Genomic DNA, 22,885 nt, shown 5'->3' with positions numbered 1-22,885 from the left:
TTGTTCAGAAACACACCTGACTCAGGTAACTGGCTCACTAGCGCCATCATGTGGACAGGGGGTGATTTAAGGCCGGCAGCTTCCAGAGAGTGACACCTGCTGGCTGGAAGAGGAAACAACAGGAAGTATTTCTGCTGCACCATCTCCGAACAGATGATGTTTATAATAACAGAGTTTATTTATGATGTTTTACTCGGTTATTTAAGGTTTGGATAAATCTACGATGGAAGTGAGAAGGTCTGGAAAGAAATATTGAACTGGAAACCAAGCGATCAGAGAATCCAGAGCCTGCTGCTGGCAGAGCTCCGTCTGTCCTCCATCTTCCTGCTTCACCCTGAAGCTCCGCCCCTCTGCTGCAACATTTCATCACCTTAGCAAACTAATTAAGTTGATAAGAAAATCTACTTAGGGTTTTCCTAAAGAACTGAGATGCTTCTAATCCCTGAGAAAATCTAAGAATTTTAGTGATGTCATATTAAGGGTTAGCTTCTGTTAGCTTCTGTTGTTGTCGACCTGATAAAAACAAGAAATGTTCTGGTTTAATGAAGAAGCAGGAATTTGAACCTGCAGAACATTTATTTAGAGCTTTGATAACAATGTCCGGGTCCAGGGAGCCAACCAGGGAGCCAACCAGGGAGCCAATCAGGGAGCCAACCAGGGAGCCAACCAGGGAGCCAATCAGGGAGCGCTCCCGGGTTTCCTCTCATTAAAGCTCGTCATCGTCTTCGCTGGCGGGGTCCAGCTCCTTGTCTTTCCGCTCGGCGCTCTCTGTCACAAACTCCTTCTGCTGCTCCTCCAGCTCTTGCAGCTCCCCCTGCAGGCGCTCCAGGTGCAGCGCGCGCCGGTTCCTCAGCAGGCGCCGCGGGAACGGGTTCATGTCGCAGAAAGCAATGGCCGCCAACTTCCTGTTGAGGAGAGGCGCCATTTACAGCCAATGGACGATAAATCGGCCCAGAAATGATCACAATAAACAACAATATTGTTGTTTGATATTAACATAATAATGAACAATAAACTTTAAACTCTAATGAACATGTAACACTGGAATAGGAAGACATTTAAACAACAAATAAAATTAATTATCTCTGGAAACAAAACTACCTGTCAAAATAAAGTTTAGTTGAGATCAAAACACCAAACTGAAAACTTTATCATCCAGTTTCTGCTGGAAAAACGATAAATCAAGAAGTTACTGATTTCAATTAAAAGGACAAGAAGTGATTCACTGAAACACGCCGAGTGTCTGCTGAACCCGGAGCGTTCCCACAGACACACGGCGTTCCCACAGACACACGGCGTTCCCACAGACACACGGCGTTCCCACAGACACACGGCGTTCCCACAGACACACGGCGTTCCCACAGACACACCGCGTTCCCACAGGCAGACGGCGTTCCCACAGACACACCACGTTCCCACAGACACACGGCGTTCCCACAGACACACGGCGTTCCCACAGACACACGGCGTTCCCACAGACACACGGCGTTCCCACAGGCAGACGGCGTTCCCACAGACACACGGCGTTCCCACAGACACACGGCGTTCCCACAGACACACGGCGTTCCCACAGACACACCGCGTTCCCACAGGCAGACGGCGTTCCCACAGACACACGGCGTTCCCACAGACACACGGCGTTCCCACAGACACACCGCGTTCCCACAGACAGACGGCGTTCCCACAGGCAGACGGCGTTCCCACAGACACACGGCGTTCCCACAGGCAGACGGCGTTCCCACAGACACACGGCGTTCCCACAGGCAGACGGCGTTCCCACAGACACACCGCGTTCCCACAGACACACCGCGTTCCCACAGGCAGACGGCGTTCCCACAGACACACGGCGTTCCCACAGACACACGGCGTTCCCACAGACACACGGCGTTCCCACAGACACACCGCGTTCCCACAGACAGACGGCGTTCCCACAGACACACGGCGTTCCCACAGGCAGACGGCGTTCCCACAGACACACCGCGTTCCCACAGACACACCGCGTTCCCACAGGCAGACGGCGTTCCCACAGACACACCGCGTTCCCACAGACACACCGCGTTCCCACAGACAGACGGAAGGCGTACCTGCTGTCGGTGACGGTCTTGGTGAAGAAGCGCAGGTACTGGTAGATCTCCACGTTGTCGTGGATCTTCAGCAGGTCGTCTTCTTTGTACTTGAACAGAGCCAAAGCGAACCTGAAGATCACCTGCAGCCGGAGGCGGGGCAACGGGTTAGAGGGCAGCAGGGGCAGTTTCTCTTGCGTTCAGGGTCAGTTTGGTGTTGTGGTGCGTTCAGGGCAGTGACGTGCGGTAAGGTTCGTAGCTGGTGAGGCTCTGACTTAATCATAATCATATTTACAAATATGATTGTGATAACATGATTATGCATGTTATTGTTTACATAAGGAAATTTCGCGCATGCGGACAACGCTGGACGGCAAAAACACTTTTCTCCTACATGTCATCATAGCCGCCGTAGAATAATTCTGTTAACTCAATCAAACTTCAACATGTAGATATTATTCATTTCATGCTCCACAGCAAAGGGGAAAACCGTTAAAGTAAAACTCAAAACCACGTCTTTCTCGCTCTCTGTATCAGCGCAGCTACACGCTTACTCGTTGCCATAGCAACTGACTACGAAACAAAAAAAAACAACTCAGATATTTCCCACACAGAGAGCAGAACATTCAGTCTGTTGCAGTGGTTCGGTTTTAGGCTTAATGTTTATTTTACGGTTATTAATACGTGATTGATGTGGTAAGAGGAGAAAACTATAAATATATCGCTGCACTTTACTGTACGGCTAGCTCCAGGGCTAGCTCGCTGTTTCTGTCTCTTACTCTGCAGTTGTGGAGTCACAATGTCTAGGATCATGAGCTCCCCCTGCCATGAGGCCAGAGAACTGCCTGCCTCACCTCCAATCTGTTCTCTGGTTTCTGATCGCTGCTCAGCACAGAAACACGTTACACACACAGTTGGTGACAACAAACACTGAACATTATTTAAGTAAGCTAAATGATGGAAAATCAGTTTATATATTAAATGTTTTTTAACCATTTTATTGGCGACGTACAGACAGGAGGAGAATGTTGTTATAGAACAGCAGCCAGTGCAGTTAGCCAGAGGTTGGTCAGTTCAGGTGAGGCTCAGCTTCCTGCTGCCTCACCTGCTGCGCTTTTGAGCATTTGAATGGGAAAATGCGAAAATTCAGTGATTTTGAAGAAAAAATAATCAGAATTGGTTAAGCTGAATGAAAAATAGGTACTTTATAGAACAAACCACAGGATGAAAATTGCAACATAAATGATCTTATCATCATATATTATTTTTCCATGACCGCATGTCACTGGTTCAGGGTCAGTCCTCTGAGTTGTGGTGCGTTCAGGGTACCTTGGAGCCCTCGTACAGGAAGGCGTCCCACAGCGGCAGCAGGATGTCGCTGGGCAGACTCTCCACGAAGACGACCAGGAACCAGTTGAAGGTGACCAGCGACACGTCGACCCCGTGACCCTCCAGGTGCGCCGCCAGCCGGGGGAGTTTCTCTGCCATAAAGTCCTTCAGGACCCGCTGGTCGGCCTGAACGCGAACGCATCATCAGCGGGCGACCCGACACCGGGGACGACGGCACCTGGCTGCAGACTCACCTGAGAGGCCAGGAGGTTCTTGGTGTAGTAGTCCTGAGGCATGATGGCGTCCACCAGCGCCACCAGGCACCAGAAGGCGTCTTCCTCACTCTGCAGTACCAGTAGGGCGACAGCCGCCAGCCTGAGGGGCATTGCAAGGTCACCACGAGGTCACCACGGGGTCACCTGACCCGGTGTCGCCCCTCCTACCTGTTAAGCCCCTGGCAGTAGCCGACCGCCGGGTTCTGCCAGGAGAACGCCAGCAGGACGCGGCGCAGCTGCTGGAGGGCGGGGCTTGAGGGTGAGGAGAAGTTCTGATTGGTGGTCAGGGTTCTGTGCAGGTCCAGCTGGATCTGCCTGCAGGCCGGGTGCGGCGACGTCCGGCTCTTCTCGCACAGCTGCAAGCGCAGTGAGGGTCAATCACGGCTCGCCCCGACCGCGGCGGCCCGGAGCGTCGGCCTACCTGCTGGTACCGCTGGGGGTGGCGCTCCCAGACGGTTCTGGTTCTGGTCCGGACCAGCCAGCGCCACACTCTCTGCCGGTACTGCTGAGGGACGCCGGAGCGCAGCAGAGCCTTGACCTCCGGAGACGGACACAGGTCGTCCTCAGAACGGCCGGCCAGATACTGCGCCCAGCGGGCCAGCAGGGGGCGCTCCATGCTGTCCTGCAGGGACAACCAGAATCAGAACCAGAACGGCCCGGTGTGTTAGAGCAGTGGTCCCCAACCTTTTTAGTCGCGCAGACCGGTCAGCCCTTCGCAATTTTGCTGCGGGTGTGTGTGTGTGTGTGTGTGTGGGGTGCGGGGGGGGAAGGGGGGGGTGCGCGTCGTAAGTATTGTCTTTAACAGATTCTGTAGCTTTCTGTGAACTTCTAAATCTGCTCCTTAGTGGCATCTTTTCGGGCCTGATACTGCCTCTAGTGGCGTGGGGTGGTAACACAGCTAATATAATTACAGTATTAAATCAGAATACCACAACATCCTTATAATTTACTATTAATTCTGGCATTACTGGCACCGTAAAAGATAAATTCCCTCACTAAAGAACATACCTTTTCATTTTCTTAAGGAAGTAGAGCTAATTAAATGACATAAACAAAACCTGAAAGTGATTCCAGTTTCACTCGATGGCCAACCTGTTGAAACTGTGGTAAATTTTAAATTCCTTGTCATTCCTGGACAGTCAGCTCAGTTTTGCTGAAAACACTGGCTATATCTTTAAGAACTATTCTCAGAGACTCTGTCTTTTTAGACCCAGTGATCTTTGGGTTACCCAACCAGACGTTGTGTACAACCAGTTAGGTAGAGGTTGTTGAGTTAAAATGTTAAAACTTTACGTTCTAACTAGAGTTTTAACTCAACTCAACTTTTAACTGTGGACTGTTTTAACTTTTCATCTCCTTTGGTCACATGAGCTGCAGACTAACAGACAATATTTTCAGAAAACTTTCAATGGCAGGTAAAATAGTAGGTAATAGTTTGAGCTCATGAAGGCCTTATTGTTTTCCTCTGGTAACTAAGAACATCGATTAGAAGTCATTTATTGACAGAGCAATAATTATTCTTAGCCAAACTAAATGATAACATTTACCTGTAGCATGCTAAGTGTTTTACTTGATGCACAAAGTGTTGATATTGTGATTCTATGAAAGAGTTTTATTTTATCGTTTTAGAGTCAAAGAAAAATTTCCACCTTGGAAGACTAAATAGTTTAACCAGATTTTTTCCTAAATATAAAACTCTACCAACAAAAAGTCTCAGAATAATATACATGGCACCGTAAAAATAAAAATGTAAATTATTGCTTGTATCTGTTTAACAATCCTGGTTATTCTTCTGTGAACCTAATTCATTTGTTTGTTATTGACTTTTGCTCAATTAAATTTCTTATGTATATATTGTAAATGGTATTTTTATTATAGTTGATCATGTTGTTTTTCATGTCTTATTTATTTTATTCCTCCTATAATTGATGGAGAAATATAGATATTATTTATAATGTATAAAAGTTTTGTTTATGTCATTTAATTAGCTCTACTTCCTTAAGAAAATGGAAAAATATAATGTTTTAGAAGATCATTTATCTTTTACAGTTCCAGTAATGTTGAAATTAATAATAAATAATAAAGACTTTGTGGTATTCTGATTTAGTAATGTAATTATATTAGCTGTGTTACCACCCCACGCCACTAGAGGCAGTATCAGGCCCGAAAAGATGCCACTAAGGAGCAGATTTAGAAGTTCACAGAAAGCTACAGAATCTGTTAAAAACTGTGAGCTGCACTGAAGTAAATAAAAGAGAAAAGTTCAAATAAATGCTGGGAGTGAAAATCCTTCCTAAAGGTGAAAATATATCACAGATTTCAAAAGAAAATAAAAACGGGAGACCTTGGATAATATAGGAAATAGCGCCCCCTTCACTTCCGGAGTGCAATGGTCCCATTTCTAAATAAGGTCTGAGACTGACAGAGGTCCGTCCCGCCCTTCCTGTTTGCTGCAGAGAGGTGGACTTGAGGCAATCAGGCAGCAGCCTGTCAGTCGGCGCTCTGGGCAGCAGTCTGACCTGCTGCAGCAGGCTGTGGCCCCGGATCTCCAGCGCCTGGATCTTAGCCAGCAGCTTCATGTCCTCCACCTCGTAGTCGGGGACGATCTTAAAGCCATACTCGTCGTGATCCCTGCAGACGGAGCACAGGGCGCATTTACCCGTTTTCTGCCAGGGAACGAGAACAGGAAGCTGGTGTCCAGGTGTCCTACCTGTCCGCGCTCAGCTTCACGACACCCTTGGCCTCTCTTCCCAGGGCGTCCTGGATCAGCCGCTGCACGGCCTCCTGCTGCTCCGGAGCCAGAGCTTTGGCCTCCTGCAGCCTCCGCAGGACACCCAGGTAACGGCTCTCCATCTGGCAGTTGGTGGCCTCCAGGTACGCACACTGCGGCCAATTAGAGAGCAGGAACATGAGAAGCAGAACCAGGACCGGGCCAGGTCCAGTAAGGACCCAGAGTCGCCCCAGCATTCCCAGCATTCCCAGCGTTCCCACCTTCACCATCAGGCTCCTCTCCTGCTCGGAGCTTTTCCTCCACAGTTTGGTCAGCTGGTAGATCTCAGAGTTCAGGAACCGGTTCTGGGTTTGATACGCCGCCAAGTCGTCCTGAAGAACAGAACCAGAACCGGGTCAGAACCAACCAGACTTCATCCTACGGGCTTCTACACGCGGATCAGAACCGGAACCGGATCAGGTGAGGCAGCTGAACTCCACCTTGAGATTCTCCATCTGCTGCTGGAGCTGCTTGTGGTTCTGATGGTTCTGGTTCTGGTCGGAACCAGAGGAGTCCGACAGGCAGGAGGTCACCTGATCAGTCAGCTTCATGATCACCTGACAGGAGACAGGAAGTACAATCAGTGCAGCTGGAAGCTGGATTTCGTCAAGATGGCGCCGGCGCAGCTGGCTGCCTGCAGACGCAGCTCCCGTCGTGTGTTTGTCTGTGTATATTTGCTGTAACCGATTAAGGATCCATCCTTAAAGAACCCATAGATCATCAGTTAAGCTTTCCACAATGGCTGGATGTGGTTCTGTCGCTGTTCTCCGCGTTCTTCTGCTACTTTTTCTACTCTTTGTTACGGAGAACCTCGCCGAGCGGAGTAGCGGCATTGTTTACGCGCGTGAACAGCTGATTGCGCTGTGTGGGCCTCTGAGCTGCCCGGAGACGGGCCTGTGGTCCCAGAGGAGTTACGGAGGAGACGCCGGGGCTGCAGGTCTGGAGTTAAACGGAGGGAAAAGAGGAGACGGCACAAACCAGCGGTACCGGCGATTATTGTGGGGAACGTGAGGTCTTTGGGGAATAAGGCGGACGAACTCACGGCGCTGGTTAGGACCCAGAAGGAGTACAGGGAGTGCAGTATCTTCTGCTTCACGGAAACCTGGCTGCACTCGCTTATTCCGGACTACAGCATGGAGGTCCCTGGATTTTCCTTGGTGCGGGGGGACAGGGACTTTTCCAAGAAGAAGGGCGGCGGGATTGCACTTTATGTGAGTGAGAGGTGGTGTAATCCCGGTCATGTTAACGTGAGGGAACAGATTTGTAGCCCGGACATTGAACTTCTGGCTGTGGGAATGCGGCCGTATTATTTACCGAGGGAGTTTACGTCCGCCATTTTGATCGCTGTTTACATTCCCCCATCAGCTGATGCAGCGGTGGCCTGTGACGTCATCAGCTCTACCACAGCCAAACTCCAGACTCAACACCCGGACGTTGTTACTGTGTCTTGTCTCTTGTCTTGTCTCTATGCTGTAACTGCGAAGTAATTTCCCTGCTGGGATGAATAAAGTACTTCTATTCTATTCTATTCTAAACAGGATCAGATGACCGGAACCTCAGAGGTCACCCAGAGGTCATCTAGAGGTCATCTAGAGCCTCCAGAGCCACATAAAGACAGTTACAAAGTCGGCCTTCTATCACCTGAAGAACATTTCCAGGATTAAAGGACTAATGTCTCAGCCAGATCTAGAGAAACTCATCCATGCCTTCATCTTCAGTCGTATTGATTATTGCAACAGCGTCTTCACAGGTCTGTCCAACAAATCAATCAAACAGCTGCAGCTGATCCAGAATGCTGCTGCTGGCGTTCTGACTAAAACCAGGAAGATAGAGCACATAACACCAGTTTTAAAGTCCCTCCACTGGCTCCCTGTAGCTCAGAGAATAGACTTTAAAATACTGTTGTTAGTTTATAAATCACTGAACGGCTTAGCACCACAATACATTAAAGATCTGCTGTTGTTGTATCAACCTTCCAGACCTCTCAGGTTCTGGTTCTGGTTCTGCTCTGCATCCCCAGAACCAGAACCAAACGAGGAGAAGCAGCTTTCAGCATCTATGCACCACAAATTTGGAACAAACTTCCAGAAAACTGTAAAACAGCTGAAACACTGACTTCTTTTAAATCTCAACTAAAAACCCACCTGTTTAGGATTGTATTTGAAATGTAATCAATTACAAATTTATTGATGGAACCTGACTTAATGCTGCGTTTTGATTATTGATTCTATGTTGCTTTGTGTTTCTGTGTTTGTAATGATGTAAAGCTCTTTGAAATGCCTGCTGCTGAAATGTGCTATACAAATAAAAGTTGATTGATTGATTGATTGATCTAGAGGTCACCCGTCCTCACCTGCTGCTTGGCGGCGTTCTTCTCCTCCAGCAGCCTGACCTCTTCCTGCAGCTCGGCCAGCTGAGCGTCTCTGTCGTCCAGGCGACGCCTCAGCGCCTCGGCCTCCATCTTGGCGCCGTCCAGCCGGGCCCTCAGGTCCGCCGCCAGCCGCTCGCCGTGCCGCAGCAGCTCCAGGCGCCGCCGCTCGTCCTGCGCCGCCAGGAACTCGCTGCAGCTGCGCTTCTCCAGCTGCGACGCCTCCAGGGCCTTGTGGAGGATCCAGACCAGCTCCTGAAGGACACACAGCGTCGGTTCTGGTTCTGGAGGAGCGGCGGGTCCGGCCGAACCGCCTCACCTTCTGAGCCTTGACCTCCTCCATCAGCATCTGCTTGTCCTGCTGCAGGCGGGACGTCCGCTCCGAGGACGCCGCGACCCCGTAGGGGACCGACACGGAGGACGAGACCCGGGACTTGGACCTCCAGCTGAGGGACGGAGACGCCGACCTCTGACCTGCGGCGTCGGCCGCGGGGCCATCTGAGGAGACAGGACGTGATGTCATCAGGATGAGCTTTCAGAAAGAAGCCGGTCCGGCTCTGGGTTCTGATCCCGAAGGGTCTGTTTGCCCTCCAAACGGATCGGGTCAAACCCAGAACCGTCCAGAATCCAGGTCAGCCAGAACCAGAAAAGGTTCTGAAACCAGAACCCAGAAGGAACTCGGTACCTGCAGTACCCTGTGCTACCTGCGGGGGCGCCGCTGTCCTCCGGCCCGGTTCCGGTCCAGGGCAGAACATCGGTGTAGAACACTGAGCTCTGACTGGAGTCCTGAGACGTTCTCTTCCTCAGACTGTGGACCGAGTTCCTGTTCAGAACCAGAACCAGAACCAGACGGGGTCAGCTGAGCAGCAAGACAACAACCGAGTCAGAACCTTCCGGGTCCACTCACTGGATCTGGATGAGCGGGTGTTTGATGGAGACGCTGGCAAGCGTCGAGCGCTGGGCCGGAGCGGCGGCCGCCGCCTCCCCCACCAGGCCCACAGGACCATGCTGCCTCGGCAGGAAGTCGTCTGCTCAGACAGGAAACAGAACCAGAACCTCAGCAAGAGGCGTGGAGTAAATGTCACTTCCTGTAATGAGCAGCAGCGGCCAGCAGGGGGCAGTGCAGCGCCATGCTGATCATTTCACCTGTGAAGGTGATCAAACTGTGAGGCCAAAGGTTCTGATCAGGAATGTTCACAGAGGTAACGGGTCCATAAAGCCCGGTTCTACACGTCCATCCGGGCCCAAAACCCGACCAGAGACGGCTCTGGTCCAGATTCTGATCAATTATGTTACAGAACCAAGTCACCAGTTGCAGAACCGGGTCAACGGTGGATTGTTTCCCCTGTGGACTGGATATGCTGCAGTGGCGCTGGGCGGCCTACAGGGGGCGGCACTGCAGCCCTGAACGAGTCGGGACACAGATACACTGAACCAGAACCAGAACCTGAACCTGAAATAGAACCAGAACCGAACCAGAACCAGAAATAGAACCTGAACCAGAACCAAAACCTGAACCAGAACCAGAAATAGAACCAGAACCAGAACCAGAAATAGAACCTGAACCAGAACCAGAACCTGAACCAGAACTAGAACCTGAACCAGAACCTGGACCTGAAATAGAACCAGAACCAAAACCAGAAATAGAACCAGAACCAGAAACTGGACCTGAAATAGAAACTGAACCAGAACCAGAACCAGAACCTGGACCTGAAAAAGAACCAGAACCAGAAATAGAACCTGAACCAGAACCTGGACCTGAAAAAGAACCAGAACCAGAAATAGAACCTGAACCTGAAAAAGAACTAGAACCAGAACCAGAACTAGAACCTGAACCTGGACCTGAAATAGAACCAGAACCAGAACTAGAACCTGGACCTGAAATAGAACCAGAACCAAAACCAGAAATAGAACCAGAACCAGAACCAGAAATAGAACCTGAACCAGAACCAAAACCTGAACCTGAAAAAGAACTAGAACCAGATATAGAACCAGAACCAGAACTAGAACCTGAACCAGAAACTGGACCTGAAATAGAACCTGAACCAGAACCAGAACCTGAACCAGAACCTGGACCTGAAAAAGAACCAGAACCAGACATAGAACCAGAACCAGAACCAGAACTAGAACCTGAACCAGAACCTGGACCTGAAATAGAACCAGAACCAGAACCAAAACCAGAAATAGAACCAGAACCAGAAATAGAACCTGAACCAGAACCAAAACCTGAACCTGAAAAAGAACTAGAACCAGATATAGAACCAGAACCAGAACTAGAACCTGAACCAGAAACTGGACCTGAAATAGAACCTGAACCAGAACCAGAACCAGAACCTGAACCAGAACCTGGACCTGAAAAAGAACCAGAACCAGACATAGAACCAGAACCAGAACCAGAAATAGAACCTGAACCAGAACCTGGACCTGAAAAAGAACCAGAACCAGAAATAGAACCTGAACCAGAACCAGAAATAGAACCTGAACCAGAACCAAAACCTGAACCTGAACCAGAAATAGAACCTGAACCTGAAAAAGAACTAGAACCAGAACCAGAAATAGAACCAGAACCAGAACCTGAACCTGAAATAGAACCAGAACCAGAAATAGAACCTGAACCAGAACCAAAACCTGAACCAGAAATAGAACCAGAACCAGAACCAGAAATAGAACCTGAACCAGAACCAGAACCAGAAATAGAACCTGAACCAGAACCTGAACCAGAACTAGAACCTGAACCAGAAACTATACCTGAAATAGAACCTGAACCAGAACCAGAACCTGAACCAGAAATAGAACCAGAACCAGAACCAGAAATGGAACCTGAACCAGAATCTAGACCTGAAAAAGAACCAGAACCAGAAATAGAACCTGAACCTGAACCAGAAATAGAACCTGAACCAGAACCTGGAATAGAACCAGAACCAGAACCAGAAACTGGACCATCCTGCCATTCTGTCGCCTGCAGCAGCAGCTGTGATGTCACTTCCTGTCCTCAGGATGATGTAATTAATCCGAGTTCTTTAGCGCAATGGGCCGGAAGTGGGTCAGAACTGTTTGGACCCTGGATCAGAAGAACCTGACTTCCTGTTGACAGCCGTTTCCATGGAAACAGCCCAGATCACAGCAACTCCCTGATGAGGAGCGGGGGGGTTCTGACTCAGTGAGGCCCGGTCCGATTCAGGGAAGTGAGTCAGACGGCGCCGCTCCCTCCTGCAGGAAGGCTTTCCCAACAGGTGGGGGAGGGGGGACAGGATGTTGGACCATCTGAACCAGTTCAACCAGTAAAGGCTCCAGCAGAAACACATACAGGTTACCAACAGAACTGGGTCATTCCTCTGGAGCCAGTTCATCCTGGACCGGAACCGCTGAACCAGTCAGCTGAAGAACAACACAAACAGAACCAGAACCAGGCGACCCAAAACAGAACCATTATCTGAATCAGTTCAAACATCATTAGAACCAGTTTAACCAGTAGAACCAAAACCAGCACCTCGGGATAGTATTCACACCCTCTGAACTTCCCCAGGTTCCGACCTGTTCTGACCCGTTCCGACTGGACCGGGAAAGAAAGTGATTGATTCTTTCTAACAGAAAAATCTGGAAAGTGTGGCGTGTTTTTGTTTCTGATATGCTAAATAAAATCCATAGGACAGGAGTCCAGATGTTCTGGTTCTGATCTCAGAAGTTCTTCAGAGAACATTAGAGAACCAGAACCTGGGATCAAACCCAGAGCAGCTGGTTCTGGTGGATCTCACCTGTCAGGTTGTTGTTGTTGGTGTTGGTCTGGTCTGGTCCAGTAGACGTGTCACGGTGCTGCCAGCGCTTCACCTGCAGCTGCTGCAGCCAGTACAGCATCAGCTCCTGACTCACCGCCTGAAACACAGGAGGGGGTCGGGTCGGGTCGGGTTCTGATCCAGTCAGGAGACACGGCTCAGAGGTTTCTGCTAACCAGGATCATATACGGAAAGTCAACAGGGCCAAAATTCCAGCTGCCATGGTTTCTCTCTCTGCTAGCATGTTAGCTTTGCTTGTATTTACCCAGAATGCCCTGGGTCTACTAGTCTACTTCCTGCTTTTGGAGAGGTCTCCAGTCCACTCGGCGTTCACATTCAAACTGAACCAGACCGAGGTTTGGAGGGTCAGAGGTCGATTAGCATTCACACCTCACCAACTGAACCGGACTCTCTAGAAAATTGGACTGGAGTTGGATTTCTGGACCAGTACCTGGTCTGGTACTGTTATGGAAACCTTTCCCGTCTTTCTTTCCAGAAAGCTGCCAGAACCTTCACTGACTGGTTGGAGCCCGGCCCAGTAGAACCAGTAGAACTCCAGAAGAGAAGAAAGTTTAAAAAGTCAAATGATTATTGGCCTCGCTGGCTTTCCGTACTCAGATCTACCTGAATATAACCAGACCGGATCCGGACCGACCCGGAGTTCCTACCTTGAGGATGAAGGTGCGTTCGGGCGTCTGGATGTGGAAGGTGCCGCTCTCGGCGTTCAGCGGACAGGTGAAGGTGGCGCCGCTCAGTCGGATCCGGCCCAGCGGCGCCACATCCTGCGGTGAGCGGAAGTAGAAGAGCTGGTTCTGGTTCTGTTCGTAGCTGAACCAGCGCCGCTTCCAGGCCCTCAGGGGCCCCGCCTGCTTCTGCAGGAAGCCGCACAGCCTGGGCTCACCTGCAGCGCCGGGGGGGCGGGGCCACACCTGGCCGCCGGGGGGCGGGGCCTGACGGTTCTGGAGGTCCAGGCACTCCGTACGGCCGGGTCGACCTAAACAGGACGCAGCAGAACCGGCTTCCTCTGCCGACAGAACCTCACCAGGGTTCTGATGGAGTTCTTCTGAACACTGCAGGTTCTGATGGACTCCAGGTTCCTCTGGTCCTGCAGTCAGAACCTCAGACGGATCAGAACCGGGTTCCTCCTCATCCTGATCTGTAGAGGCTTCTGGGTTCTGGAGAACCAGGCCTGAACTTGTTTCTGGAGCTGATTCTGGTCCTGCAGAACCTCCTGGTTCCGTCTGCTCAGAACCAGGAGGTTCTGGTCTGGTTGATTGTGGGCTTGAAGGAGGTTCTGCTGACCCAGACAGGCAGTCGGGTCCGCTATGAACCGCCTCCTGGTTCTGAGAGTCTGGACCCATCTGGACCGGGTCGGTGGGAACAGGAAGTGAGTCGGAGGCGGGACTTCCTCCGTCCATCCTGCAAGGAGAAGAACTGGGTCAGACGGAACCGAGCTGAAACCGGTCCTGATCCAGTTGTCTGAGGTTCTGGCTCCTGTCAGTGAAGCTGTAGCTGGGTCCAATTGGACCAGGTTCTGTTCCGGTTCTGGTTCCAATCCGCTGCAGAACTTCTCTGGTTCTGGTGAAAAAGGCTTTATTTGATTTAAGTGGGTCAAACAGAACCAGAACCGGGCTGGTTTGGTTCTGTAGCAGTAAAGAGTCGAACTGGGAAGGTGCTGGCCTGGTTCTGGTCCGGTTCTATCCAGACTGATGATACAGCAGCTGTTCGATCCGGTTCTGGTTCCGTATAGCTTCCAGAACTTTATTCCTCTGAGCTGCTGGGCTTGGTTCTGTTGCAACCAGAACATCAGGTTCTGTTGACTGAAGAACGGTTCTAAACGCTACAGCAGAACCAGAACCTGGGCTGGTTCTGGTTCTCTACAGCAGAACCTGAACAGAACCGTTTGGGCCTTACTGAGCGGAACCAGACTGAGGTTCTGTTCGGCAGCAGCGGGTCGGGTCAGAAAGAAGGGACCAGAGCCCGGAACCAGGGGGGGGTGAGGGGGGCTTGAGCCCTTTTTACCCTTGATGCCCCTAGTGGCCTTTTTGGGTTTTTATTTTTAATCTGTATGTCAGAAGGTCTGTGTGTTTCCTCGGCAACAATATTTATCTAAATATAATAATGTAGTAAAATAAACTAGTCTGGCTGATAATGACTCTCAGAGCCTCCATGTTGATCAGACTCCATGGTGAGGAGGAGGAGGAGGAGGAAGAGGAGGAGGAAGAGAACGAGGAGGAGGAGGAGGAGGAGGAGGAGGAGGAGAACGAGGAGGAGGAGGAGGAGGAGAACGAGGAAGAGGGGGAGGAGGAAGAGGAGGAGGAAGAGAACGAGGAGGAGGAGGAGGAGGAGGAGGAAGAGGAGGAGGAAGAGAACGAGGAGGAGGAGGAGGAGGAGGAGGAGGAGGAGGAGGAGGAGGAGGAGGAGGAGGAGGAGGAGGAGGAGGAGGAGGAAGAGGAGGAGGAGGAAGAGGAGGAGGAAGAGAACGAGGAGGAGGAGGAGGAGGAGAACGAGGAAGAGGAGGAGGAGGAAGAGGAGGAGGAGGAAGAGAACGAGGAAGAGGAGGAGGAGGAAGAGGAGGAGGAGGAGGAAGAGGAGGAGGAGAACGAGGAGGAAGAGGAGGAAGAGGAGGAGAACGAGGAGGAGGAGGAGAACGAGGAGGAGGAGGAGGAAGAGGAGGAGGAGGAGGAGAACGAGGAGGAGGAAGAGAACGAGGAGGAGGAGAACGTGGAGGAGGAGGAGGAGGAAGAGGAAGAGGAGGAGGAAGAGAACGAGGAGGAGGAGGAGGAGGAGGAGGAGGAGGAGGAAGAGGAGGAGGAGAACGAGGAGGAAGAGAACGAGGAGGAGGAGGAGGAGGAGAACGAGGAAGAGGAGGAGGAGGAGAACGAGGAAGAGGAGGAGGAGGAGGAGGAGGAGGAAGAGGAGGAGGAGGAAGAGGAGGAGGAGGAGAACGAGGAGGAGGAGGAGGAGGAGGAGGAGGAGAACGAGGAGGAGGAGAACGAGGAAGAGGAGGAGGATCTGTTCCTCTATCTAATTATGGGCAAGAATATTTTTATAAACTGGTTTGTGAATTAAAACGTAGGTTTGATGTTAGAAAAACTGTTTCTATTTATATTTTTATAATCGTCCTGCAATAGTGGGACAAAACCCGCCTCACCACTAAACTCAGAAATGCTGCAGAGAAACTTCTGACTTTAACTTCATCATTCTGCTAAAAGCCCGGTTCGGTTCACTACAGGCAGTCTGGGTCGGAACCACCGACAGATAGAAAGAATATCTGTCTTTATATCAGACATCCTGATATAAGACACTGAGACTGTCACCGCGAGTCGCAACGCAGCTCAAAGCCCCGGTACCACCTGGTACCACCTGGTACCACCCGGTATCACCCGGTATCACCCGGTACCACCTGGTACCACCTGCTCTCTGCTTCTCCTTAACGTTTCTACCAGGCGGGTTAAAGCCACTGGTGGTTCTGGGCTGTAAACAGAAGTTACTGCAGAACCTCAAGTGTTAAAGGAAGATTCGGCCCAATTAGAGTTCATGAAATAAACATCAGAGAAAATATTGTAGCAATAATCAGAACCGCAGCAAGAAGCCAAACATGCCACAATGAAATGAACCAAAATGTCTCCAAAGCATCAGGGGACTGACAGGGGCCACCGGGGGATTCCAGGTAGATTCCAGGTGGATTCCAGGTGGATTCCAGGTAGATTCCAGAGATGCGCATCATAGCAGCTGTTCCTCCAGGGCCGGCCCAAGGTAATATGGGGCCTTAGCCAGAACCCCCCGTCCTACTAAGAACCTCAGCATCACTAACATGTTTAAATGTCGATCAGGTGAATCTGTGAGGGGAGACCAGGTTTAAAATCAATCACTGATTATTGGTTATTGGCTGTGATGTATTTGTGAACAAACCCAATTCAAACACAAAGATTACACCATATTGTAGCCATGGTAACACAACAATCAAACTATCAAGATGATTCTTTAAACTTTTACAAAGTAAACGTCCTAGTTAAATCCTAAATGTACTATTTATTTTTCTCAGCTGATGCATTACATAAAATGTAATAACATTGTTATTCTCTATAAATGATGCTACAGGTTTAGATCTATGGTCTGTGGTACAATTAGACCATTTCTAGGGGCCCCTGAGTGTCTGGAGGCCCCTGAGTGTCTGGAGGCCCCTGAGTGTCTGGAGGCCCCTGAGTGTCTGGAGGCCCCTGAATGTCTGGAGGCCCCTGAATGGCCCCTACCAGCAGCTACTGAGTTTTCTTTGCCTTGATATCCCAGTCTTATAATTCTAGATCTAGAGGTTTAACATCAAACTATTATATAGTTTTAACCCCTTTGAGTTTCTGATCTATAAATCCGTCTGCAGCCAGGTTGTTCTAGAGGTTAAATAGATATTATTAGGGCTTCATTAGTAAAATGGCAGCAAATTAGCTTATTTCATAACTTCATGACCTTTGACCTTCTCTCCTCTGGTCTGTTTAACAGCTCCAGTCTCAGATCAGCTCAGCCCTCCAGGACTGTCAGCAGCAGAAACAGAAACTTTTTACCTGTTGGGGAAAATAGAGACTAGATTTGCTTTGCATTTCCTGCATGATGGCGATGATCCAGTAGGATCCAGTTAGATTATTGATTATTATGGATTGTTTCTGTTCAATGTGCCCTTTTTTAAATTTGAGCCCCTGACCCTCCATAGGTCTCTGCGCGGCCCTGCCCGGAACCAACAGGTTCGGTTCTACGGCGCTCTTACCTGAGTGGGCGGCACCCGGTGGCTCTGATTGGCTGCTGCTGTTGTTGTTTACCTGTTGGTGTTTGTGTCTCGCGCCCCTCTCTCAGCGGCTCGTGTCCCGCCGCTCCCGCTCCTCTCCGACCCAAACACACCCAACTTCCGCTATTCACTTCAAAATAAGAGCAGGAAAAGTCCCGCTTCCAGAGCGACGTCAGAGCTGGAGTAAAGGCGCGGGGCTGAGTCACGTGGTTCTATGGCAGGCCGTTTTAACATAAAATCTGCTTCACCACATGACCAGTGCAGATATTTGAAAATAGTTTGACTAGATTAATCAAGAATAAGACATTGATCAAATTAAGAAATCTATAATTAACTTAGGAAGAAATGACGTCAGATTAGCACCAAGTCTCAATTCAAGATTTTTGCAGTACTGACCATCTGAAACCTTTATTTTGAATATTAACGATTAAATTATGTCTAAAGTAAATCCAATTGGTGCAAATTAACTTGCAGAATGAAAATAATAACTGAACAAAACTAACAGATTTATAGAAGTGTAGCTTTGACTCATTACAATTCCTTTCAGATATTCCCAAATGAATTAGCAATATCTAGAACATTTTTTCAATCTAGATTGCATTTCTAGTTCAAATATCTTGAATTAATATTCTGACTAGTCAGAGTGATGTCACAGATAAGAGGAACAATTATTCAGCCAAAACGTCACAGATTTATGTAGCATTTGAAAATTTTAATTAAAAAGATGTTTCATTTTGAGCTTGTTAGTGACCGCAGTTTTCTTTTCAAAACCGTTTTTAAGTGCAATGTTTGTGTCTTGCAGAGAATAAAAAGGAAATTCTTTGTAGATTTCTGCAGCAGTTTTCACCTTCATGAAGTTCCTGTTTGTTTACATGGAGTTTTTTATTCAGATATCTAAAAATTTTATTTTGACAAGTCTTAGTGATCAGGAACGTTATTTCAGAAACCTTTAAAGAAATTTTGAACCATGCATGTAATATGTTTATTTCCTCCTGATCAGAATGTAAAAGCAGAAATCTTAAATTATTCAGGATGATCAGAATGTGGTTGAGTCCAAACTTACTTTCACATATCTTGAAGTAATCACTGATTTTATGTTCTGACGGCCTGCCATAACCTCCTCCTGTTCAGAAACCCAGAGCGATGCAACTGCTCCAGTTATTAATATTTAGCTCAAAGCCTGATGAGCGCCTCCACTACATGTGATCAGGCCGCGGGGCTCCAATCGTGGCACCGGCAGCCACCACGGGCTGAAACCGGTTCTGATCCAGTTCAGGTTCAGGTCCAGGAAGCGGCAGGAGGAGAGAGGGGGAAGCCACCAACAATCCACCGCCAAGTCCCGAACAACTCAGGATCTCGGTGAAGAATCCCACGACCACACGCGATCCTGAAACAATTACTCCCCGCTTGAGGGACAGGAAGTCCGCGCCGCGCCGCGCCGTCATACACACCTGGCTTTAACAGCTACGTTGGTTCCGCCCACCACTCACCTTAAAGGTGAACCTGCACCAACATGCCACACAAGTTTCTGGGTCGAAAATCATGAAATGTTACAAGTCAGTAAATGGATCAGACAGAGTTACATTCCCGGGCCACACGTAGCAAACCTTATGGACGGAACGGAACCAAGTGAAGCAGATTGTAGCGAGTTTAGCTTTTTCTGCGCAATCCCAAACATTCATCAGCTTCAGTCTGAATGACTGGCGACAGTCAAATAAAATAAATAATCAAATAAAAGGAAAACACAAAATCCATAAAAGTTCGCACAATATGAGTAGTATGTTTATGCAATACATTATCATGTACAATATAACGTTATAACGTGATAGCGCTCTAATTTCTGTCCTTCCTGATGGAAATACACTTCCGCAGTAAATAAATTGATTTTCAATTAATTTTCCCCCACAGAGTTAAGAATATATAAACACGTTTTCACTGAGGTTCTTTAAATGTGTATATATTAGAAATTTTAAATCGACATTTGTGACTGTAGCCAAAATAGACCAGAGAGTGTTTGCTTATTGTGAGGAAACGCATCAATTAAGAGGAAATGCAACACTTTTGTGGAAAAACGCAAAAGAATACGGTGTTTTCTTTCTTTCTTTTTTTTGTCCAAAATAAAATAATACATTTCCAGTCTGACACAAAAGCCGTGGCATACGTCAAAGAAGCAAGAAGTTGCCGTTAATAAGCTGCCGCAGGTCACTGGCTGGTCCGGCACCCTGTGCTGCTGGGCCGTGGTCCCGCCCCAGGTGCCGGTAGCAGGTCACGGCAGCCCGTGGCAGCTTACGGCAGCTGTCACCGGAAGTGCCGCCGAGATAGCTGCCGGTGCCACATTTGGAGCCTGCTGTCTCTGATGAGGAGCTAGTGTGTGTATGTCGTGTGTGGTTGACAGCAGTCCTCCGGTCAGAAGGGGGCGCTGCATGCTGTAACCCGCTTTGGAGCGACTGAGAGACAGTGTGTGGCAGAGAGTGAGTGGAGCAGCGGTAGTTATAGCACAAAGTCTGTGCGGCCGGTAATTGTTAAGCCGAAGCTGTTAAATTGACCTGTGACCTCCTCAGTGCCACCGCGGGTCATGCTCACACCGGCAAGTGAGGGAGTTCACCCCGACGTCGAGACCTGCTTCTGCCCCGGAGACTTCCGGCAAGATGGCGATGTGGGCACACTTCTGACCTCCATCCGTTCAGCCCTCAACCAGCTACATAAACTGGCCCTTTACTCATCACTTCATCCTCAAGGTGGACCGAACATCCACGCTCTAAAGTAAGGAGAAAAAATAAGAGTTTTATAAAAGATGTTGGCCGATAATGAGAAAGATTTCCCTAGTCCAGGGGTCGGCAACCAGTGGCTCCGGAGCCACGTGTGGCTCTTTCATCCTTCTGTTGTGGCTCCCAGTGACTTTGGGAAATAGAATATTTTATTAAAATGAAATCATTAAAAAATTATAAATTAAAATCATTTTAAAATAAATGTCTAAATCTGAAGATTATGGTAAACTTGTAACATTAAAACAAAAGTTTTGAACATTTTTAGCACCCAAAATATACGTCATGTCCGCCGATGTGCGACAGGCTTTCCTGGCGAACCCCACATGTCTGGCAGACCGCGTTTTTTTAGCGCACTGATTTATTGACTTTTTGATCCTTGCCTGGAAGATACATCATGAATAAATCCAAGAAAAGGAAACATTGTGAAGATGGCAGAACATTTAATGCTACGTGGACAGATCATTTTGCTTTCACCGCTGATGAAACTGGTTCACCTTCTGCTTAATATGTGGCGAAAGACTGGCAAACATTTCAAGAGCAAACACTCTGTCTTTGCTAAAAAATATCCCGAGGAAGAGGAGAGAAAAAAGGCCGTTTCGGAGCTGATGCGGAAGGCTGAAGCGTACGGCGCCCCCTAGGGGACATGGGGAGTTTTTTTCTTTTGCGTTCCCTCGCAATACTGTACTGGTCAGTTATGCAGCATAATTTAACACTGTAAGCCTTTCTTACGGTGGGCGCCGTACTTTCTGCTTTAATATAAGGTTATGTGAGGTTTTTCCATGAATGTTAGAATCTTTTTGTGAAATATCTGAAGTTTTATATCTTTGTTTAGGATAGAAAGGCGCCACAAACCTACGATATAAACAGAAACCTTCCGTAAGTAAGAAAGAAATAAAAATACATCCTAATTTGGACTTTTTTTTTTTTACCCCTCCAGGGGGCTTTTGTGGGCTCTAGTGTCCCTTATGTGACAGTGGGCTGACAGGAAACAGAGGGCTACACACTGCAAAACACTGATTGAAAATCGATTTATTTTTTCCTGCATGTTTATGTCTGTTAAGGCTGAGATGGAGCGGCACTGAAAGCAGCTCTTTAAACCATTCAGACTAGAACAACAGAGACACAATCAAAACTGTCAGATGATTTATTACCCGCGATAATAACTCAGAAATAGTCCAAATTAGGATGTATTTTTATTTCTTTCCTACTTACGGAAGGTTTCTGTTTATATCGTAGGTTTGTGGTGCCTTTCTATCCTAAAGAAAGATATAAAACTTCAGATATTTCACAAAAAGATTCTAACATTCATGGAAAAACCTCACATAACCTTATATTAAAGCAGAAAGTACGGCGCCCACCGTAAGAAAGGCTTACAGGATTCAATTATGCTGCATAACTGACCAGTAGATTATTGCGAGGGAACGCAAAAGAAAAAACTTCCCCGTGTCCCCTAGGGGGCGCCGTACCGTACAACGGGACACAGAGCAGACTGCGCATTTTTTGGTTTTCTTGGTTGGTTCAGTGCCGGTGGATAATATTTGGATAAGTTTTGATTTTTATCTCCTGAATAAGAGGAGGACAGGTGACTGCATTCTGTTTCTATGTTTCCTTCAGTGCTGGTTGGGTAAGTTTTGATTTTTATTTCTTAAATACAAAGACCCAAATAGACAGAGGGTGTTTTGTTTGAAATTGAGCATCAACAAAGTGTAAAATGCGTTTTGTTACATGCAGAAATAAAATTTTGTGTTCTCTGCAGCAGTTCGTTGATTTCATAAACGCAACATAGTATCGATTTTTGTACATAGCATATAGGTTTTATATATATGACGTCAAAATGGGTTGTGGCTCCAAGTGCTTTCTTTTTATTGGGAGGCGGTCCCAAATGGCTCTTTGAGTAGAAAAGGTTGCTGACCCCTGGTCTAGTCTGAAGAATGCTAACGCTGCTAAGCTAAACATGCATAACTACGCTGCTGCTGCTGAAACACCGATGGAGACGTCGAAAACTGCTTCCGGTACAAAAACCGCAACTGAATGCAACTCCAACCAAACTCCCACCTGCTAAAAACAAGCCAGTGAGACTGAGGTCTCCTTAGCTGCTGTTTTAGCAGCCAGTAAAAGTGGATATCAGGTTGACGACCTTGGAAAACAGCTAAAAGAAAATTCTGACATGTTTGCCTGCATTACTCTCCAAGTGGAGCAGAACACACTCTGCGTCCTGAATGTAAATCTGCAGTGGAAAACCTTCAACAGACGTTTGCTGCAATGAATAAAGAAAACGCAGCTTTGAAAGAAAAACTCTTGGAGGCTGAAAGATACAAGAACCTGAGGCTGTCGGAGAGCAAGAAGGACAAAACCTCAGAGAAAAGACAGAACATCAGGAGCAGGCAGGAGATGTGATGATACAATCCACCGATTGGGAAGAAAAGGTCAGGTCATCCTGCAGTTCACCAGGAGGCGCCACCAGAAGGCGCCATCGAGACCCAGTCTGGAAAGTAAAGGATTCAGTGGTGTGCAAAGAACAAGGTCTGCGTTTGGTCAGGATTTTATCAAGGAAGACCGGCTGGCAAGAGAAGAACTGTGGCCCAAGATTACCAAAGCCAGATCCCAGGGTCAGGTGGCCTTTCACAGAGGTCACATCGCAGTGATCGACGGCAAGGTGATCAAAGCTTCATCTCCTTTCTGAGAGATAATCTGTAGTCCCTTCTGAGACTACAGATTATTCTCTGTTTATTACATCCTTATTATTATTACAGGGTTTA

The 22,885-nt window shown here is 48.3% G+C and overlaps 2 protein-coding genes and 2 long non-coding RNA genes across 8 annotated transcripts in view; 1 reads left to right on the top strand and 3 right to left on the bottom strand.

The window, feature by feature from the left end:
* LOC116714596 (alpha-1,3-mannosyl-glycoprotein 4-beta-N-acetylglucosaminyltransferase B) overlaps positions 1-22,885 on the bottom strand; it is a 776,799-nt gene that overhangs the window by 448,657 nt on the left and 305,257 nt on the right. The window lies entirely within an intron of this gene.
* tbc1d2 (TBC1 domain family, member 2) lies at positions 160-18,773 on the bottom strand. 5 transcript variants are annotated; one of them, XM_032555231.1, is made up of 18 exons: positions 18,422-18,773; positions 17,341-17,570; positions 13,247-13,997; positions 12,561-12,678; positions 9,713-9,833; positions 9,508-9,628; positions 9,125-9,289; positions 8,791-9,060; positions 6,878-6,994; positions 6,659-6,769; positions 6,378-6,550; positions 6,187-6,298; positions 4,089-4,289; positions 3,836-4,023; positions 3,647-3,767; positions 3,393-3,578; positions 2,085-2,206; positions 160-905 (listed from the first exon to the last, which is right to left on the bottom strand). In XM_032555231.1, the coding sequence occupies exons 1-18, from the start codon at positions 18,470-18,472 to the stop codon at positions 707-709; spliced, it is 3,357 nt and encodes a 1,118-aa protein (XP_032411122.1). In that variant the 5' UTR covers positions 18,473-18,773; the 3' UTR covers positions 160-706. The 5 variants fall into 5 exon arrangements, with proteins under 5 accessions (XP_032411122.1, XP_032411121.1, XP_032411124.1 ...); XM_032555230.1 differs by having other exon boundaries at positions 9,125-9,303; positions 9,510-9,628; XM_032555233.1 differs by lacking the exon at positions 17,341-17,570 and having other exon boundaries at positions 9,125-9,303; positions 9,510-9,628; positions 18,422-18,772.
* Positions 4,365-5,431, top strand: LOC116714627 (uncharacterized). The gene is made up of 2 exons (XR_004338096.1): positions 4,365-4,891; positions 4,926-5,431. It is a non-coding gene; the product is annotated as an uncharacterized LOC116714627 (long non-coding RNA).
* Positions 7,044-7,598, bottom strand: LOC116714620 (uncharacterized). Its single transcript, XR_004338090.1, has 2 exons — positions 7,480-7,598; positions 7,044-7,376 (listed from the first exon to the last, which is right to left on the bottom strand). It is a non-coding gene; the product is annotated as an uncharacterized LOC116714620 (long non-coding RNA).

The sequence above is a fragment of the Xiphophorus hellerii genome, chromosome 23 (assembly GCF_003331165.1).
Source record: "Xiphophorus hellerii strain 12219 chromosome 23, Xiphophorus_hellerii-4.1, whole genome shotgun sequence".
Classification (NCBI taxonomy): Eukaryota; Metazoa; Chordata; class Actinopteri; order Cyprinodontiformes; family Poeciliidae; genus Xiphophorus; species Xiphophorus hellerii.
Note: the sequence above shows the minus strand (reverse complement) of the source record. Positions and strands in the feature narration are given on the sequence as shown.